Source organism: Macrobrachium nipponense, chromosome 14, assembly GCF_015104395.2.
Source record: "Macrobrachium nipponense isolate FS-2020 chromosome 14, ASM1510439v2, whole genome shotgun sequence".
NCBI lineage: Eukaryota > Metazoa > Arthropoda > Malacostraca > Decapoda > Palaemonidae > Macrobrachium > Macrobrachium nipponense.
The window spans coordinates 35845175-35868124 of NC_087207.1; the positions used below are offsets into that span (position 1 = coordinate 35845175).

A 22950-nucleotide genomic window follows, 5' to 3' on the forward strand; every position below is an offset into this window, starting at 1 on the left:
CTAAGGCTCTTCAACATCCCGCTCCCAACAACTGAACACAAAAATAACAAAAACAACATCCGGGAAACCTGACTCTCTATCCAACATGAAGAAGCACTGGGACCGAGGCCTTAGGCACCGACAAAGAAATAACGAAGACTCGAGAATTCTCCCTCCCACCGACACATCAGGTATGGATTGTTGGGCCCCAAGGGCGCTCTACACGGAAACGACCCATAATGAGCTGTCACGTTGCCAAAGGAGAAACCCTATGGAGCAGAGGACTGTGTGATCTTTTGCTAAGGAAAAGAGGAACGCATGAGGTTAGTGGGTTGGTGATTCGACCTCAATTTCGTGATGAGCATAATGTCCAGCAAGGGAAAGATGCCAAGATTACAATATATACCATATATACCGTATATATAATTATATAATAACATATAAATATATATTTATCAGTATTCAGTAGTATATATATAAATGTATATATATAATATATGTATGTATGTATGTATATATATATATATATATATATATATTAATGTATGCCTATGTATGTATATGTATACCCCCCTAATATAATAGGTATATATATATATATAATATGATATATATATGTATATATAGTATATATATATATATATGTATATATATATGTATATATATATATATATATATATATATATATAATATATATATATATATATATATATATTTGTGTGTGTGTGTGTGTGTGCATAAAACTTCTATTACAGGAATAACAAGGTGATACAGAATATAAAAAAGAATATTTTGCCACGCGGAAACTGTAAAAACGGAGTACAGTATCTTGTGTCTTCAAGGCATTTTCTAGCAAACTAGCCAACGAACAAACCACACACAGAAACATGTGCCATTACTCTTTAATTCAACAATGCCACACATAAGCATAAATCATGAATTAAAAATAGGCAGCGTGTGCATGTATGACACAATCTTCTTCCACAAACTTTCGAAGGATAATTACCGGTTTATGATTCAGATTCATTGAGCCTACTGTTAGTGGGGGTGCATGCGCGCTCGCATTTATCTTTTCGAGTACGCTGACCCGGACGAAAAGGCCTAACGGAATGTTGAGAGAGGTGGTTCATCATCTATTATTCATAAATATTCTGGAAAAACGAACCACCAGGAAATGACGTACCACTCGTTCTGCGGCATTCGAATAACGGAGCTACGGAAAATACCTCCGTATGATTGAATACTGTTACTTGCTTGATGTTTTTATCAACACAGAAAAATTAGTCACGGTGAGAAAAAACTAATGCAATAATGTTTCCGAGCAGTTTGACTTAGAAGACGTGAAATCACGGGAAAGACGTAACTGGCGGAATTAACTATACTATAATAAATACGTAATAAAAACCCAACCCGCCAAAAAGAAAAACACGAAATACCTTCAGCGTAAGTATAAAAAAACATTATTCGACCTTAATCAGATTACATAAGTCATATATACGTAGGATGCTAAAGAAGATCTCATATGCAAAGAAGCAATGTCCACGTGTGTGTGGGGATGGATAGACTTATGTAAATTACTCAAAAAGTACCTTACAAATGTAAATGGAAGGTGACTTTCCTTACATAACCATCCATCAAAGACTTACGCAAAATGTCCTTCGCTGAACATGCCACTGAGAAACTTGCTAAGAATAAAGTTTTATATTCTTTGCTACGAGATACCAGACCACTATTAATTAGTCAGTCACCTAGGCCTTCACTCAAAATACATACCTTACATGGAAATATTTCTATTACACCTACATATGTACAAACATATATATAATTATATAAACGTCTAATCTGCATTAAAACTAGTATTCGTCGATAAGAAATAAATATAGGCACTTAAAATGAGAGAGAGAGAGAGAGAGAGAGAGAGAGAGAGAGAGAGAGAGAGAGAGAGAGAGAGTGTTTATCTACCTTGTGCTTTTGGGGTCACCCTCATGAGACAAGTGACGTTTTATGCATATTAATGGAGTCTCCCACAAAAATAACAACTATTTCCAGTCAACAGCATTCATGAGAAATAATCATACAGATCCTCGACAGAATATCAAGAGGTGGTTTTGCTCCTAAACGAGAAACTAAATACCACTGTGAATGATGAGGCCGCTCAGTTGACCGGGTATCTATTTAATACATATGGAACGCACTCTTCGGCATTTAGGATTCGTGCTCCCATCTTCAGAAGCAAAACCATTAGTGGAAGCTAACATTCACATTCCAAACCGCGTTTCACGTCTTGCAAATGCTTTCTAAGCCTCACTTCAAGAAGAAATTATCAACGGGCTGTGGACCAGATTTTTTCCAATTTACTACCCTTTTATTGCTCCCGTATGCGTGCTTTCTTTGCTATTTTATAAATGTATGCAAATTTACTCATTTCAACCAAAATAAGATTTGGGTTTGACTGTAAAAAGTCTAGGATTTTCGTGACTGTCTGTCTCCTTAACACTCTTAAAAACATGTGGTAATTTCCTTCTCTTCAAATACCCCAAACACATTTTGACCGCCTACCCCTAGCTCAACATAAAAATTTGATCCGTAAAGTAAATCTCTAAAACAACAACATTCTTCAACAGAGATTCTCAATATCTGAGACTAAAATCTCTCACTTTTATTAGGAAATCCACCAATACGAAAAGTAAACCAAAGCATAACAGAACGAGAGGGACATATTAATAATGCTTACTCATATGCATATGCACAGAGAAAAAGAGAAAGAGGAGGGGGGGGGGGGGTTTGTCTTATATATCACATCACTCCGTCACGGACAGAATACACAAACTTGGCTGCAAACTCTCCCACACACTAAAGCACATAGGTACGTGAGCATGCACGCCGCAAACACAACCAAAGAGAGATGGCAACACAACTCACAGAACACCTTCTGGTATATAAATATCGTGTTTTTTCTTCAAAAGCATACAACAAAGCTCTTAAATCAACTATAGAATAAATTAGGCGTAAGTGGATATAAACTAACAAACACAGTTTATGCAAACGGGAATGAACTGCAATCACCCAAATGCAGTTTCACTATGCAGATAGGTACCAATGGGATGGCCAACCCAAAACCAAGAACTAACCCGTGCCAGAAGAAAACGAGAAAAAGAGGAAATATAATACGTATAAAAAGGTTTAATCTCAGATGAGAATAACAGGCAACATTCTGGCAAAATAAATAAGTAAAAAAATAAAATGCATTGCAACACCTCGACAATTAAATCTACGACTCCTTCCTAACGTTCGCCCTGTGTCTGCGAGCCCGCTGCTGGCTGAAGCCCCATCCGTTCATATCACAGATTGACAAAAGGACTTTCGAACCTGTCAGGGATACGATGCCTTTTATGGGGGAGCTGTCTTAAATAACTGAACATCGTCTAAAAATCCAATGGAACCGCCATTTGATAAGTCCTTTAAAACGGGAAACAACAGAGAGAGAGAGAGAGAGAGAGAGAGAGAGAGAGAGAGAGAGAGAGAGAGAGAGAGAGAGAAATCATGAAAATAAAGTATATATACACAATTAATATTGAGAAAACCTAAAATGTTCTCGACAAAATGAGCACCCATAACATTAGAGTAAATAAATATTTGGCTACAAAGGTACAATGGGTCTTCAGCAAGGAACCTTGGGCAGTAAATGAAGAAAACCAAACAATATTTGCAATGAAATTTCAGTCCAATATAAAATGAAAGCGTAGTAAACACAATACCACTGTGGATTTATATATCTGCATTTCACAAATTGGTAAAGTGTACTGCAATCGACACGTTAACGCGGCGTACTCTTTGTTCACTGGCCGAAATACAATGGTTTATTAAAATGCAAAATTTCTTTGTGTGTGTGTGTGTGTGTGTGTGTGTGTGTGTGTGTGTGTGTGAGTGTCCTCTCTTTTTTTTTTGCAGCACCTCACGAGGTACAAGATACACTACACTAGTCTGGATCACATATGACAGCGGCCTTGGGATCGATCTCGTTTCTTGACAATAGCTAACGCAATAAAAATGTAAGTAAAATATTTATATTCAATTGACCAAACTACTGACTTCGATAGAAATACACACATACTTTGTTTTATTTAACGCTTGAAGGCTAAAGTCTACCGAAACATCTTAACACAAAGAAAGAGTATTCAAAAGCAGTATAACAAACAATGCCCTATCTTAGAGAGAGAGAGAGAGAGAGAGAGAGAGAGAGAGAGAGAGAGAGAGAGAGAGAGAGAGAGAGAGAGAGAGAGAGAGCATCACGGCATGTTTTCAACCCACGACTAACGGGACCTCAGACGTTCAGCATTCCAATCACACAACACCAATCCTTCTTTATCCTAGATTCAAGATGCAGACAACATCGTTCCCAGCACTGTAAAAAATTTTTTGCCTGACTCCCATCCTTAACTCGGTGAGGTAAAGTACAAATCTAACCATAAAAACACACACACACACACACACACACACACACACACACACACACACACACACACGTTCGGAGCGCATGCTTACCAGCATCATCATCCCTGAATGAATGAAGACGAAGACGAACGGGAAAGGTGGTCCAGCACAAATTCTTACTGATAATATTACAACTACAAAATGCCCAATCAAAATGTATAATTCTATATCAACACCGACGGGATAGGCACTTCACTGGCCTCATCAGGACAAATGGAAGCAAAACACTGCAAATTACATTATATACATTATAAAGGATACTATAAACGATGGGCAGGAACTCCAGAGCATGTAATACAAGCTAGGTATTCCACTCCAACAGAAAATAAACACACTTTGAAATTTTCTTTCTATGTCTACGGGACAAATTATGGCAGTACTCTGATAACCACTTTAAACAATTTGAATATATAATATCCAGTTCAACGGGGAAAACAGTGTCACCAAGGTCGGGTGCAACCTGTAGCCTCACTGCTCTTCTGGCCGACATTCAATGTCAGTGACAGCAAATTATCAAAAACGTGGAAAAAAAAAACTATGCCGTAACATCTTAAACCTCACTGCAATAAAATATCTAGGGAAAATATAAAGCATTTTCCCTATTATAAGTAGCACAGATTTTTTTAATATATCCATATAAAGCCGAGGCTAAAAAACACATTTCTTAACATTTCCACAAAAAGCTGAGAAAAAAAAAAACATGTAAAATATGGAAAAATACGCAGAATACTATCTTCAGTTGGTGGCATCCGAAGCAAACTCGAATCACAGAAACAACCAAAGGAACACCTCACGTTCACGGCTTGTTACAAATAAACTGCAAGTATCTAAAAGTGCAAAAGAAGCCCTTCAAGTGCTTGGAAATCCGAGGAGGAATGTCATTTAGTCTACCAAAACCCGAGGTTACCGAGATTAAGAACATAGACGATGTTTGAGAATAAGAAAGAGAGAGAGCGGAAGTTTTGAATGGTGACGTCGAAGAGAAACCCAGCGAAGTCAACACCATGACCTTCCACTGGCACGCTGACCCTCGAAACAGGTTGCTGCGGCGAAAAACAAACAAATGGACTTGCAGACGATCTTTCTCTCCTAATTATCTGAAAACATATCCTGAGTAAAATACTGTTATGTTATGCAGTTATGCCGTAGTCCTCTTTCACCTTACACACTGTTTTTAGGTACATACAAAGTGCGTGCGTGTGTGTTTGGAGGGGTAGGGGGACTTATTTTGCCATACATTTACTTCCGGTGACCTCCTCAACAGTCGTCGGTAAATAAGCGTTGCATATTACAACGTCAAACAAGACAGCGACAACTCATGCCACTGTAAGTCATCATGGACCCCTAGTTCTCATGGAATAAATTAACATAAAACAAAACTCACTAGACATAAAGACAACCGTTGTCTACTTGAAGTGTTTATTTATCTATCTATCTAATCCTATCTATCTATATATATATATATAATAATATACTATATATATATATAGGTATATATATATATATATATGTATATATATATACTATATAAATGGATGTGTGCAAATTACACTTTAAAATGCAATGAGCAATTTCAACCAAACTTGGTGTGCATATGACTTCCCATCTGGAAAAGAACAGTGCGGGGGCACCAAAGAAGGGGGGTTGTGTGAGAAGGGGGTGGGAAGAGGGTGACATGTAAAAATATCCGATAACGACAGATATTAATGTCTAATCCATAGCTTTCAAGGTCGCCGAGATGTGTAGACACTCTGATGCCCTCCAAGTCCAAGTTCAGTCCTGATAGGAAGTGTAGAAGGGATGGGAAGGGAGGTGTCATGTAAAAAAAAATAAATAAATAACCGAAAACAACAGATATCAGCATCTAATCGATAGTTTTTGAGGTTCGCTAAGATGAATATTAACACTCTGATGCCCTGTAAGTCTAAGTTCAGCACCGATAAGAAGGGGGGTGAAAAGGATTGGGGAGGGGGTGTCATAAAAAAAATAAACTGAAAACTACAGATATTAGCATCTAATACATAGTTTTTGAGGTTGCCGAGATGAATAGTGAGACTATCGATGGCCTTTTAAGTCCTAGTTCAGCCCCAACAGGAAGGGGGGTGAGAAGGGATGACGTGAAAATAACAGAAAACAACAGAGATTGGCATCTAATACATAGTTTTCGAGCTCACTGAGATGCATAGTGAGATAGAGCGGAAAGGGGACAACATGTAAAAATAACCGAAAACGACAGATATTAATTAGTCTGATTTATAGTTTTCAAAGTCACTGGAAAGGGGACAATATGTAAAAATAACCGAAAACGACAGATATTAATTAGTCTGATTTATAGTTTTCAAAGTCACTGAGATGAATAGTGACACTCCTCATGTCCTTCAAGTCTAAGTTCAGCCCAGAAAGGAGGGGGTGGTGGGAAGGTGATATGTTAAAATAACCGAAAACAACAGATATTAGTGTCTAATCCATAGTTTTGAGGTCGCTGAGATGAATATACACTCCTGATGCCCTTCAAGTCCAAGTTCAGCCCCGATAGAAAGGGGGCGGGGGGGGGGGGGGGGGGGGGGGGATGTGGTGAAATATAAAATGTCAAAAATACTGGGCAATGTAACAAAGCAACCTTAACAAGAGAGAGAGAGAGAGAGAGAGAGAGAGTGCATAAATATACTATATATATTTCCTTATAATAGAGAGGGGTTAGATCCAATGGAAAATAGAAGGAAATGATGATTGCTTGCTCTTATTTCTTTGAACCATTTCGGTGCTCCAACGTTATTTTCAGAACATAAAACAGTTTTACAATACCTCTCCGTTTCTGTATATTTATAAAAATCATATGTCAAGAGAAAATCTTGACCTAAAATGTCTCATGAAAGCTAGAGCGACAGTATTTGTGCTCTCGGGTTGATCTCCTATCGGTGCATTATGCAGTAGTTTGGCTAAAGGCCAGGGTTCGTCTTCGGAGAAACGGAGATAGACACACACACGCAGAATATGATGAATGGTTTATCGTCCCCTCATGAGTGAGGAATAATCTGTCGTCATGCAGTGGTCATATATATGAAAAATGTGTATATATATAAATACAAATATGAATATATAATATATAGATATATATTATAGTATATACTATATCCTATATATATATAATATATATATACATATCATACGAGAGAGAGAGAGAGAGAGAATATTTAGAGTAATGAGAAGTTTGGTTCTTACAGACAATTTAAATGCAGAATAGCCATAAAACAGTAAATCAGACCCAGTGAGCAAAGCGTTGCAGCGAAGTCTGTATTCTTATGCGAGAAGGATCCTAGCGTGTAGCGAGAAGAACTTTGAACAGTTACGGTATTTGCACGAGTGTGGAGAATGATAAAAGATGCGACTCTGGACTGAGGTTAAACGCTAAGCAATGTAAGTGTACTTTGTTAGGGTTAGAAATGACCCTTTATATATACACACACACACACACACATATATATATATATATATATATTATATATATAATATATATATATATATATATATATATATATATGTGTGTGTGTGTGTGTGTGTGCGCGCTCGCGCAAATCATAAATATGTACGCCATTCAAATTATCAGCTGAAACTCTGGAATAGTTTAAAAGGCAACGACAGAGCGTGTAATTCACATCTGAATATCTTAGATTGTTCCGAAGATGTATGAAAATCCGTACACAAGAGTACTTGCCACCCTGTTGTTTCCTTTTAAACACACATATACATCTACACACACACATATATATATATATATACGTGTATATATATATATATAATATATATATATATATATATTATATATATATATATATATATATATATATAAATAATGTATATAGCCAGTAGACGGGATAATGGCCATTGACGTCAGTTTGTTACTAATTCTAATCCTAAATGGAATAATACCAACTTTCACCGGTTGTTGTAGTTGTAGCTATGTGTTTCTGCACATTGGTTTCGCAGTTGTTTGTTTGTATGGTGTTTTTACGTTGCATCGAACCAAGTGGTTATTCAGCAACGGGACCAACGGCTTTACGTGACTTCCGAACCACGTCGAGAGTGAACGTCTATCATCAGAAATACACATCTCTAACACCTCAGTGGAATGCCCGATAATCGAACTCGCGGCCACATAGGTGGCAGGCCAAGACCTTACCGATCACGTCACTGAGACACGGTTTCGCAATTGTTCAAATTCCTTTCTTCATCCAGGAAGGATGGCCGAGTGATTAGTGATTGCACAGGATCGTTGTCTGTCATATGTATAACTAGGAGGAGATAGTTACGCCATAACTTTTGAAGACCTCCCCCTTTTCTTTCCATTTTTTGGTGTTTTGATCAAAACAAAGACCGAAGGAAGCATTTAAGATTCTAATTTTAATCCAATCTATTTTAATTTTATCTACCTTTAGGGTATCTCCCCCTCTTTTTTTATTCATTACGGTGTTGAATAGCTTCTTGGTCTCATTGCTTCGGCTTTGAATAACATAAAGAATTGATTACCGTAGGTGGTTTTTTAAGTCCTTTTTTGTCCTTTGGAAAAGATTCTGTTTTTTTAATGGCAAAATATAGGGAGACACTGATAGATGTCATTACCTAGTAAAGTATTTTCGTTTCTGTAATCAAATATTATCCGATAGAATTTAGCATCTTGAAGTTTCCTGCATAATTGATCAGTCCTTTGCATGAATCATCAACGAATATTTATCGAGATCTTCTGGTTGCTAGCAACACTGAACTGCTGTAAGAAACGATCATAAATTTTTTTTCTAATTGAACTAGCTGACCAACCTGGCACTGCCTGAGAAAACTGTGAATGACAACCCATTCCTACTGGGGCTGAACTTGGACTTGAAGGACATCGGGAGTGTGTCTAATCCTAGCAACCTCAGAAACTATGACTTACACTTGAAGGATATCAAGAGTGTCACTATTTATCTCAGCGATCTTGAAAACTACATTAATATCTGTTGTTTGCAGTTATTTTTATGTCATCCCTTCCCACCCCTTCTCGTTCCCCCTTCCTATGGTTGGAAAAAAGTCATCAGTTTTCATTCTTATCCCCTGGTAGTTCAGAGTTTGCTGGTTCGACCTCTTTAAATCTTGCAAGGGTAAAAAGGGTCCAAGTTATGCAACATGAATTAAACCAAGGGAAGAAGAAACTCGTAAAGGACCCCATGGCCTCAAGACCGGAATACAAATAAAAAAATAACGAAAAATGGCATAAGTAACACAGCCAGTTTACGAATTTACAAAAATAAGCATATGACCAGGGTTACACACACATATATATATATATATATATATATATATATATATATATATATATATATATATATATATATATATATGTGTGTGTGTGTGTGTGTGTGTGTGTGTGTATAGGTGTGTGTGTGTGTGTGAGAGAGAGAGAGATCCAACCTTTGCATGTAGTATTCGGCAAGAATGAATTTTCACGCAAATAAAAGGGCAACTCTTGCTATAATTAAATGTATATAATTCATTATCAAACCCTGCAGCCCTCTGAGAGGGACACAACTAACGACAATCATACACTATATAGCTTTTCATCTCAGATGAGACCAGAGAGAGAAAACGGTCTAACATTTTAACAGCTTAAAAAAAATGGCAAAATCTCGAGTAGGTAATGAAGTGAAAAGGATTTGAAAACTACAATTTAGAGATAAAGAGTCATATTCAAGTCTAAAATCGCCTGCATCATAGGCAAGGCCCCCTGGTCTTCAGATCCTACTCTCCCAAAAACATTCGATGCCAGGGACGGTCAACATTTCCACAATATTAAGTACTGGCAGCATATTATAAAAATATTTATACTAGAAATACTGGGGCTGAATTAACTGGGAGAATGCTCGCCATACGGAGAAAAATTACTCGAACTATGTGAAAATCGGTCACACCACAGTGACAGCAAACTTAGGGTAAGATATTCAGTTATAATCTACACAGACTAATAACGATTATATAAACAATGGCAATTGTCATCAATCCTAAATTAAAATGCATTCGCACTTAGCACTACTACCATTCATCATCCATAAAACAAACACCACACACATATAGTATATAGATACATAATATATAATGAAAATTAGTGCGTTTCCCCTAACAGGGACGTTCCCAAAGAAAGGTACAACACAGCTTCATACACTTAGTATACTGAAGGCTTATCAGCAAGATGCTGAACCTCTACACGTTCCCCGAACTATGACTTAACACACACTCGAGCTGCCTGGATAAGCTATCAAGGCCTATTGCGGACACACACACACACATCCATCCAGTAGCCTGTCTATATAATACATAACTATAAATATACATACATACATACATATATATATATATATATATATATATATATATATATATATATATATATATATATATAATACAATTTCTCTGCGTTTCCTTCAAGAAATACTTAATTGGCAATCTTCTCACCGAGAACAGCGCGCGTATACGAAGTTAAAAGAATATACAGTTTTTTGGAGGTTTCTTAAACTATCAAATCTTTAATAGTGTTCTGTATTAGTATTTATCATTTTTATGGGATTTGAGACCTAAGGGAAAACTTCATTCATTGACCTCAACCCCCAACCGTCGACCCAGAGTTGTCTGAAAACCATTAAACCTCAAAAATCGTATGTAATGAGATATTCATTTCACTTTTAATCACCTAAACTGAAATAAATAATAACGCATGGCCAATCTCGACATCAGTGGGCATAAATCCAGACGAAGTGGCTTACTCACACGGTCTTCTTAAGGAGCTTGCCTATTCATAAAAGAACAAAATTGCATTAAATTACTAACAGTGACTAACTTCAAAAGTCAATGCAAATTTGTTTTCTCCTCATGGTCAATCTTGTTCTATCTTATCACGATTCTTATACCGTTTGCCTTTAACATGTAAAAATATAATAATAATAATAATAAAAACCTTTGATACCACTTCTCGGTAAATAACAACGAACTCCAATAGACATCCCTTTAACTCCACTGTCAATGAAAAGCAGTTGGATATGATATAACCAGTTCGGGATGACGTGGGAAAAATTCGTGAACCACATGGCATTACGTAACGGGCAATGAATAAAAGTCACTCTCAGTAATAAGGCATATCAAACTGCCTTGCAGGAGATTTAAGTCAGCATTTCTATAACCGCACACGTATATATGTAGTGTGATTATCCTGACAGTGACACGCGATTTCTATAGGCAAATGTACCGCAGGGAAACTGATACGCCGACTGTAAATCCTGACTGGATTCGTTTTTATATATCAGGATTTACTGAGGAGTATGATGACTTGATCTCTGCTAGTTAAAGATGGCCTTGTTACCGGGCGTGAATTTTATTCATTGCTACTGTTACGTAAAGCTATGTGCTTCATGAATTTTAAAGTACTTCTTCCAGTGTGGTTAGATCATACCCGACAGCTTTCTTAGTCGATAGTTTTAACCTTGACAGTGGGACTAAAGCCCTGTCTGATGCTGTTAGCTGTAGTTTTTATTTCTTGGCATTTACATTAATATGCAGTATATATTTATTATATATATTATTATATATATATATTTGTTATAATATCAATATTATATATATTAATTTAATATATATAATATAAATAGATTATAATAATATATATATTATATAATATGATATATAATATATATATTGTGTGTGTGTGTGTGTGGTTATATTTATATATAAAATTAAATATATATATATATATAATATTATATATATTCTATATATTAATATTATAAATATATTATATATATGATTATGGTGGTCGTGGTATATATATATTTATATATAAATATATAAATTTATATATTAAATATAAATATCTATATATATATATATATATATATATATATACATTTATATATTGAATCTAATAATAAATAATATACATACATGTGTGTGTGCTGTAATCCTATTCGGACCACTGCTCCATTGCATTAATCCTTTGACTTTTTAACTCGGGCATTTCAGTTATTCCACCACTGATTTCATTACATTTATATATATATATATATATATATATATATATATATATATATATATATATATATATAAAACTGGTCTTTTTTACCAGATACATATGTAATTGTAATAGTTACAATGCTACAAGACATCATAATTTCTTCATATTTCTTGCACAAGGATCTTAAGGCTGTATTGACAAGTGTATCCAAAAAAGCCACAAAGAATTCAAGAAGTTTAAGAAGGCATTTTGGCTGTTACACACACACACACACACACACACACACACACACACACATATATATATATTATATATATGTGTGTGTATGTATTATATATAATAATATATATATACATTATTTTATATAATATAAAAATGGATGAAGTATTTATGTATGCCCATGTATGTGCCACAAACACTTCTACACAAATTGAGCAATTTCAACCAAAGTTGGCATACATATAACTTAGCATTGGAGAAAGAATATTGTGGGACTAAGATATCACTGGTACCAAAGGGGGAGAGGGTGGGGAGGAGCTGGAAAAGGGTGAAAATAAAAATAACCAAAAACAATACATATTAGTCTCATCCATAGTTTTCAAGGTCGCTGAGACGAACAGTGACACTCCTAATGCCATCCAAGTTCAACCGTAATAGGGAAGGGGTGAAAAGGAGTGGGAAGGGGGTAACATATAAAACATAAAACGAAAGATATTAGTGGCTAATCCATAATTTTCAAGGTTGTTGAGATGAATAGTGACACTCCTGATGCCATTTAAGTCCAAGTACAGCCTGACATAGAATGTGGTGACATAGAAATAACCAAAAGAGACAGATATTAGCATCTAATCCATAGTTTGTAAGGTTGCTGAGATGAATAGGGATGCTCCTGATGCCCTTTAAGCCCTTGTTCAGTCCCAATAGGAAAGGGGAGGGGTGAGAAGGGGATGACGTAAAAAAAAATGACAGATATTAGCGTCTAATCCATAGTTTTCAAGGCTGCTGAAATGAATAGTGACACTTCTGATGCCCATTTAAGTCTAAGTTTCGCCGCATAGGAAAGGGGGTGAGAAGAGGGTGGCATATAAAAATAACAGAAATTAACATCTAATCCATAGTTTTTGAGGTTGCAGAGATGAATAGTGACTATTCTGATGTCCTTTAAGTCTAAGTTAACCCAATAGAAAAGGGGGACGAGAAGGGGGTGACATCTATGAATAAACAAAAACTACAGGTATTTGTGACTAAATCCCTAGGCTTTTGAGGTCACTGAGATGAACAGACTCTCCCAGTGCCCTTCAAGACTATTATATGGAATAAAACAAAATGACAGTATATTGCTGTAGATATGCACACTTTCTATCTCTGCAACACATATTTCTAAGCACAGTAGTCTGGAAATTAACCTATACTACAGACCACTCTGAAACTTGCCAGTTTGGCCATATTTGGGCTGTTACTACAAACAAGTGGTGGATGCCTGACAAAGTCTTGCAAGATTTTTTTTTTAAATGACAATATCATCCAATAATTACATGACATTTCTACCAACTTGTAGACCTTTGTAAGCTAACAGTGTTTATACATGCAATCTAATTTATCATTAAGGGCAAGAAACAGTTACTGTACAAGATTAGGCTACCTGACCCGTTACTTGCTAAACTAAGCCTACACTATGCCTTGGGTTGTGAACAAAGGTTTTTCACCTTGTGTTTTTCAAGCATAAACGTTTTTTGTGCCTTTTTTCAATTTTTCTTGCCTCTAATTTCTCCATTCCTTCCAGATTAGGGGCATTAGTGGAATCATTAAGACATGGCATGTTTTTAAACAATGAGTAAACCCCACATTTTTAGTAAATGTGCACATAATATCACTAGGATTGTGATATCATATAGTATCACATTCCACCCAATCTCCAAGCACAACAACTGTCCACATTTAGTTTGGTTCTAAGACAGAGCTTATTGATACGAGTATGATACAAGTTTCAGTTGAACATGTTTGATATGGTGCACGTGTTATACCATATATATACTTTTAAGAACTGTTGCCAATCATTCAGTTTTCATACATCTGCATCTCATACATGTTTGATATATACTGAACATGTATATGTCTTGTATCATACTGTTTTATACATACTTTTATGGAACAGTTGCCAATCGTACAGTTTCCATACCTCTTTTCCTGTTCAAATGCGCTGAAATTGAAATAACTGACCCCAGTACCTCATGGTTGCAAGAAATACATAATTGAAAAATAACAGTAAAACATGTTTGAAACTGAAATTTCATTGTTCAAAAGTGAAATATTGAAATTTTAATTTTAAAAATGTAGTTATGAACTCAAAACACTCATAATCTACATTGGGTGATAGTTGAGATACCATTAGTTTTTCTTACTTTCCTTAGTTTTTATTTTTTACATTGAATTTTTTTTCTTTTCAGTGTTAAACTGCCATGTTACCCATGCTCTAGGCATAATATAAGGACAGTTGGCCCTTTTTTGTAGTTTAGGAATAGAATGTGATACTATATATGAAATTTTTTTTTTTTTTTTTTTTTGCAAAAAATTCCAAAATGAACAAGGTTGCTTCTTTGGGTTGCAATCTGAAGCATGCCAGATGTAAATTTTACACCTTACACCAAAAGAGTTATGCTTATGCTGTGGTATAAAAAAAAATCCTTATTGCTAATACAGTAGCCCACTACCATAAACTCCTTCACTTGTTTCCTAATCCATATAGGTATTCGGCATTCTCCTTCTAACAAACATTGTTTCAAACTAAGCCAACCTTGTTCTGGGTTGGGATTTTGCTTCTATAATTGCCTATAATCCTTCTTACAAATTCATAATCTACAGTGATAACAAGACCCATGTTTTTATTTTAATTTACTTTGCTCATACATCTCAAGTTTTTATTGAATATAACTACCTACTTTCTTTAAACATCCGATGAGACTCAATACACTTGGTCTTGCATACCACAAACACTTTATGTGCTTGTTTACTGCAATCTATTTATTGTGTAGTTCATCCCTTAACTTACACAAATACTTTTGAGATCTTATGGCACTTCAGTCCATAGTAAATGTATGCTGCTCACAATCCCACCCATTTCATGACAAGTACAAAGCCAATTCTAAGAGCACAGTCATTTCAATATAAACTATCTAAATGAAGCTGTTGAATTTCAAGTTCCATACCTTCAACACCTGCCAGAATTTGAATACACAAAACTTTTCAGAAATATGTATATTGTTAGTGCAAAATAAAAAAAAAACTCTTTACCATCTGGTTTTTAAAAAATTTAATAATGGAATTTCTTACTTTAGGGTTGAATGTCACACTATGACATGGAAAAAAAAAATTAATATTTTAACTACTGTAGCTTTAATTAACATTTCTTAAGGCTCTATATATTACTCCCTACTGTAAATGCTCATCTGAATTTCTTGTTCTGGAAAATTAAGATATGTATGTTGCAAGTTTAACAGGAGTCAGCATCAATAATGAAAACTCCCATGTTTTCCTTGGTTTAACCAACATAATAACATTATGTCAATGCTCTCACAGACAAAAAATGATGAGGCTTTAGAATTATCATTAAAACGTGCCAAGCATAACTTAGGAATGATACAGTATATATATACTGACTGTACTTCAGTTGAATCAAATCAGTTATACAGATGCAGTGAAATGATTCACATGAAAACAACTGTGGGCCCTGCCTTGATCTACTCTAATTTAGGCCTATGTCTAACCTTTCCCAGCCTACTGCACAATTTTTTTGTGGAATTTTCATGATTAAGAATTTCTGGGCACATATGCAAAGTATTGCCTAAAGGTCATGTACTATGCTTAAACAATGCCTTGGTCCAACTATAAGTACCAGTTTTTCTTTGTAATGCTAATTGCAGGATAATATTGTCTATGCCTTCATATAATTTAGGACTTTCTGGGCAGCTTCTTCCCTATTCTAGCAAGCATTATCATGCAAATCTTGGAGGAATTGTAATTTTTAATCGTAAAAATTTGTCAATTAAAATAGGATAGATAGTGAAAACTTCAAAAACATGCACAGACACATACACACATGTGTATTATACAAAGATGTTATATATATATATATATATATATATATATAATAAATATATATATTATATATATATATATATATATATTATATATATATATATATATTATATATATATATATATATATATTAATAAAATGCAACAATGTCAGAGACTGACTGACATATAAACAGTTGGTAAAACATCTGGATATGCAAACATCCTACCTATACAAACTATAAAAAATATTGCATTATTGCATAATACAAATATGGTTAGAGAGAGAGCAAGTTTGAGCTATATATGAAAAAAAAGTGATTCACAATGATAGGCTTCAATATTTTAAAACAACCTTAATATCTTTCCATATGACATAAAAAAAGATTGAGTATTATAATTCGTGCATGTCCAGTGGCCCTCTTTTAAAGCTGTGCCCCTCCCCCCAGAGTACTGCCCACTAATAGACTCCTAGCTACGCCTATGCTCTTACCTGCCCTCAGACTCATTATTCTTCTTAAGGCTTTTATTTCTGAATAGGCATTCATCACTGATACAGAAACTGAGAGTAGGTAAAAGGTCTGAAAATGCAAAAGAAGGAAACCATCGTAGTTGCAGTCGCATTGTTCTGTTACCTATGTACAACGTCAAGAGGTCAAAGCTTCTTGGGCACATCTTGGTTAGGTTAATTGTATCCGCCGAAATAGAATTTCCAACACATAGGCCTATGCGGGTTTATCCTTGACTCGAAAAATTAATTATAACAGAAGGATATTAGGCTAAACACTTTTTTCTTTTTTTTTCCAGGGACAAGTGGCCCTTCGCCAGTCTAACAGTAAGGTTAAAGACTGGGTTGGGTTACTTAACCAAACTGGATGCACATAATAATGTGTTTATCCTAAACTAACCGAGACTACCCAGTCTTCAGGTGTCTCCATTAGCTACCTAGAGCCTAACTTAAAGCAGTCGCAACTCACAACCAGTCTGTATGAATGAAAATGATTATATACCATAACGAAAATTGCAATATGGTCTACTATACAATACAACATATTTGGCAGTAGTATAATGTCCATAAATTTAACAAACACTACTGGCTTAGGGTAAGCCTAACCTAGGCAAGCATAAAAGATCTACTTACGACATATTCTCTAACGGTGTTATTAAAGTGAATTTCTTCCTCAAATGGATCTTTTATAGGCTCGTCGGGTAATAGTTCGCTTATATTCTTTATGTGGCCCATCTTTTTCTCATTAGCATTTCACCAATAAGCCCACAACACATGATTTAAACAACGCTCCTATCGCGAACCGTCACTTACTCGCACATGACCACAACAATACTGGCGACCTTCCATCTTCTGCCAGGGATGTTACTCGGGATACAACGTTGCCAACTTCAAAGCTCACCACCTGCTGGGACATATTTCTCGAGCATTATCAACTTTACCGGATGAGATAATGTTTTTTTCACATTAATAGTATAAATTATTAGTCGTCATACAAATGCATGCATAAAACTCCACTAGGCTGTCGTAAATACAGTATATACAACATGTATACAGATGTTAGGGTTCAACAAGAATATGGTAATAGTTATTTTGTGTTTATACACAACTATAAGTAATCGACGTACGAGGCAAATGAGCATCGGAACCTAAAATAAGCGCTTATAAAAGATCTCACGTCATGAACTTCAACTAAAAAATAAATTCCAATTGTTTTCAACCATTCTTCCGACAAACTCCTTTAGTTATCTATTGTGAGAAGCACCTATTTAAGTTAACATGGAATATTTTATTATTTTTAACGTTCTAGTAATGATACGCAGCTTTAAAGACTAACACTAAGAAGAACGTAAATATGAAAAGAAATTTATCTTTCATACATTCTTACTACATTACCAGTAAGGCTAGACAAAAACAGAAAACAGTCATACATTGGCAACTGATCAGCTACTGCGCAGTGCGCATTGATTACTCATGAAAACATGGCAAACGTTGAGGGAATCTGTGAAGGTTATGGAATTCATGGTGTTTCTCACTCTTTATCAGTATGAAATGAAAATGTATTTGGAGGACAGTCTGATTACGATTTCTGCAGAGTTCAGAATCTCAGGCTATGTGAATGCTTTCTGGACATTTAGACTTGTCTGACAGCAATTTTCGGCCAGCGACGTATCTACACTTTATCCTAAATACTTACTCTTTTGACAGAATCTGTATAAGATAATTATGCTATTTGGTCTTTAAACTTTATATTTCCTTACGACTACTTTTAATTAACAAAATCTGGAAACGTTGTAATGAGATTAAAATGTCGCTTAATTCAGCTAGGCCTTATAAAATAACCTATTTTCTTTGTTTTTACTTAGTAAATTGTTATATATTATAATCGACTAAGTTTTGTCATGTCATTTTCTCAGTATTCATTCAATCACTTTTATAGTGCACCCGTAAGTAACGGTCAATTATCACTGAAGAGCTATTTATTCCAAAACGCGAAAACCTAAGGATGATAACAAAGATTTTCTTTTGCAGATTTACTGTTCCCTTACACGTTATTTCAACATAGCTTAAATTCAGTCTTATGTAAATATCTCCTCTGATTCTTCACAAGATAGTAAATATTAACACTGGCAACAGCCAGCAAATTCAGTTTGCATGAGAATACATTTCCCCCTTTATTTTTAGTCTGACAAATTATTCTCGCTCGTTCAGTTACTAAAACTAGTTTTCTTTTGAATACCTCTAGTTTATTTATTATTGCCAAAATATCTTCTCCGAGAATCTTCTTACTGTTTTGTTTATTTATTTTTTTTTATTATTGAACCTTGCAGTTGTCATGTTCATTGTGTTTGCGTTGCTTCCAACTTTTTTAATATTTTACATACAAACCAATACATAAAACAATTTGTACGTGGCTAACCTGTCAAGGACATAGTCAAATTTAGAGATTATAAGTAAAAAAAAAAAAGAATTTAAACCTTGACCATAATTAGAGCCACATTTTCCATTAGTAATGCACAGACGTAACAGATGACCACAGGGAAGTCAAGAATAATAGACGAAAAAGATCGTATGGTATACGTTCATGACCTTGTAACTATACAGGAAGCACTTCAAATGTGGAAAGCACACTCACGTAATTTAACAGATGCAGGGTATGAGATACAGATATATTTAAGCGGCAAAGCGGAAGAGATGTTTTGCTGGAACTTTGGTCTTTTTGCTAGCAGGATTATACAAAAAGATGCTGGGCTTTTGAAATTATATATATATATATAATATATATATATATATATATATATATGTGTGTGTGTGTGTGTGTGTATGTATATATGTATGTATGTATAACTGAATCACGAAAGTTAGGAACGTGATAAATCCATTAATAAGATAAAGCCACGAAGGAAAAATAAACGAAGGAGGTCTGCAAGATCTTTCGACTTGAAAGTCCTTTACTGAGCAGATACTGACAAAATACGAGAAAAGACAATACAAGAAGGTTCGTATAACTGACAGATAGGGATTATAAGGGATTAGTACCTAGAATCCGACACACCTGGAAGATAAGAAACCTTCCCAAACAAGCATAAACAAAGGGTGCAATTCAAAGGTTCAGACAATCATCTCAGATACAATCTCCAGACAATTAAAGGATATAGGTGACAGCTCTTCGGAACCTGGTAAACAAAACCGTATTCACAAAACATGACAGACATACATAACAATAAAATTTTAATAACTCTAAGGCCAACTGATTTTTATCTAAGTCAGTAACTTATATCTTTTAGGTCATTCTTAAACATGTTACAGATACAAGGCGGTCTAAATGAAAAAGGCCACGACTAACATTTGAAATTACAATGAAAAGTAAGTTGTATTAAAGCAGATTCTAAAAGATTTCGTGATAAGACATCTCTTGACCGTGCAATTACTGAACTATCAATCCAATTAATTCGGTGGTTGTTTTCACTTAAATGAATGAATAATGCATTAGATTTTTACCCAGTTTTTACAGAGTATTTATGCTGGCTCAGCCTTACTTCTAAGCCTTTGCTGGACTGTCCGAGATAGAATGAGGGACAATCCACAATGGAATTCTATTATAATATATATATATATATATATACCTATTATATATATATATATATATCATATATATCTATATATATATATATATATATAATATATAATAATAATTTTTTTTCACAAACCGTGGGCCATGTGCCTTGCAATAATAGTAATTAGATTTTTGGAGGGACAAGCAGTAAATTCTTTAGGGAGAAGGGACATGTTATTTGGTGGGTGGATTTGACCAGCCCTCACAGTTCTTGTTGTTATCATCATCTGTAACAGAAAGCATTAACCTTATCACAGACAATCTCTAAATGATTTAGATACTCCATATAGAAAGTAAGGGAAAAGATCTATACCCCACTGGAATTGAACCCCAAATGTCAGGATTCTCAGTCTTTGTTCGACTAATTTTTTGTGTACTTTAAAGCTTTTTGAGGGTGACATCTTTGGACTCTTTTTATAGAGTCAGTTAAGCAATTAACTTGTTTTTTATACTGTTTTCTTTAGTCTAGTAATGTGTGTGTGACTGATATGGTGGCACTTCCTTGTGTGAAGGACAAATGGTTAGAGGATGGACTATGGCATTCACCCTGCCAGTCTAATACCTGTGGCGAAGGTAACGAACCAGCTTCACCGTGTTTGGAGATGGCACTGGAAGGTTTTAAACTGGTCCTGAAGAGCCAGCACCTGTGAACAATGTAGCTGGTTGGGAAACAACCACTTGCTGCTATGATAATTTTGAAAGTTTTTGTATAATTCATATCTTTACTAAGCCTATAGCTTATCTAACACCGAATATATTTATTTCACCTTTTTTAGAATTAAATCTTTTATCTATTGAAAGACAAATCTTGGCATAATTGTAAATTCCTAAGGATTGCAAAAAAAAAAAAGAATAATGTTTTTATGTATGAAATATAAGAAACTTATTAAATTTTAATTATTTTTTCTAAACATGTTTTTATTTCAATCTTTACAGAATGACGAGTTTTAGTGTCTAATGTTTGAATAAAAATATGGTTGGGCACATCATGATTCTGAAAAATTTTAAAGTTACATAGCTTTTCAAATTTCCAGTTAAGAAAGTAAGGAATTTTATCTTTATTGTCATTATACTACTATCATTCAAAAGATGAACCCTATTTCATATGGAACATGCCCACATGGGCCACTGACTTGAAATTCAAGCTTCCAAAGAATATGGTGCTTTTTAGGAAGTCACTCATTAAAAATAAAATTAAGCTAATAACTTAAAAATAGATAAAAATGTTAGTAAATACATATAAAATATATATATACATATATAATATATATATATATATATATATATATATATATATATATATATATATATATATATACACACACACACATATATATATTATATATATATATATATATATATATATATATATATATATATATATATATATATAATATATATATATATATATAAGATAAGATGCGTGTCAAAAGTTTCACCTACACATTCACACTAGACAACAATATTTAAGTAGTATAGGAATAGGATAAATGACCTGAAACAGATTGCACTGAGTTCATCACTGTTATATATAAGGCCTTACATACAATATACTTAACTTTCATGTGGCATTTGCAGACTCTTTCATTACATGTTTCTCAAAAGTAAGATGAGTCAAAAGTTACACCTAGAATAGTTTAAGCTTCACACTCATTCACCAGAGTCCCATCCACCTGGAGGGGAGGATGGGGTGGAAAATCTGTACGAGTTATGCTAACCAGAAGTGTTTTAATTTTACTGAAGTTCAGCCTCATACAACCCCTAAGTACACCAGTCATTAATCCACTCCATGTCAAGATTGAGGCTAAGGGCAATTTCTTTTCTCTTGAGAGGAGACTTTACCACACCAACAAGTGTTGCATTATTGGCATGATGAACAATTTTGTTTTCCAGGCCAACAACAAACTTGTTTACACTAACAATAACAGTGGATCAAGAACACTATCCTATAGAACTCCAGACGCAATATGTCTTGGTTTGCTAAAGATCCCATCAAGGAAATCTTGAATTAAACCTAAAACATATCCACCCACTCTAGATTCTGAAGTTTATAATCAAGTGCCTTGTAATTTCCTAATCTAAAGCAGCACTAAAATCTATTTGAATTACCCTTCACTCGAAACTTTTATCAAGATTCTATTGCAAATGGCAAGTCAAATTTAAAAGTGCATTGCAGGTACCCATCTGCTTCCCATATGCATCGACCATCAGGTAACAATCCTTTAGATTCCACATACTTATATAAAGG

The 22950-nt window shown here is 34.6% G+C and overlaps 1 protein-coding gene across 1 annotated transcript in view; it reads right to left on the reverse strand.

The window, feature by feature from the left end:
* Window positions 1–17934, reverse strand: part of LOC135226462 (protein LMBR1L-like) — a 152559-nt gene extending 134625 nt beyond the window's left edge. The window contains exon 1 of the mRNA XM_064266061.1: window positions 17720–17934. Within this exon, the coding sequence (XP_064122131.1) occupies window positions 17720–17821 (102 nt within the window). The 5' untranslated portion in view covers window positions 17822–17934. The remainder of the gene's footprint in view (window positions 1–17719) is intronic.
* Window positions 17935–22950: the final 5016 nt, after the last annotated feature.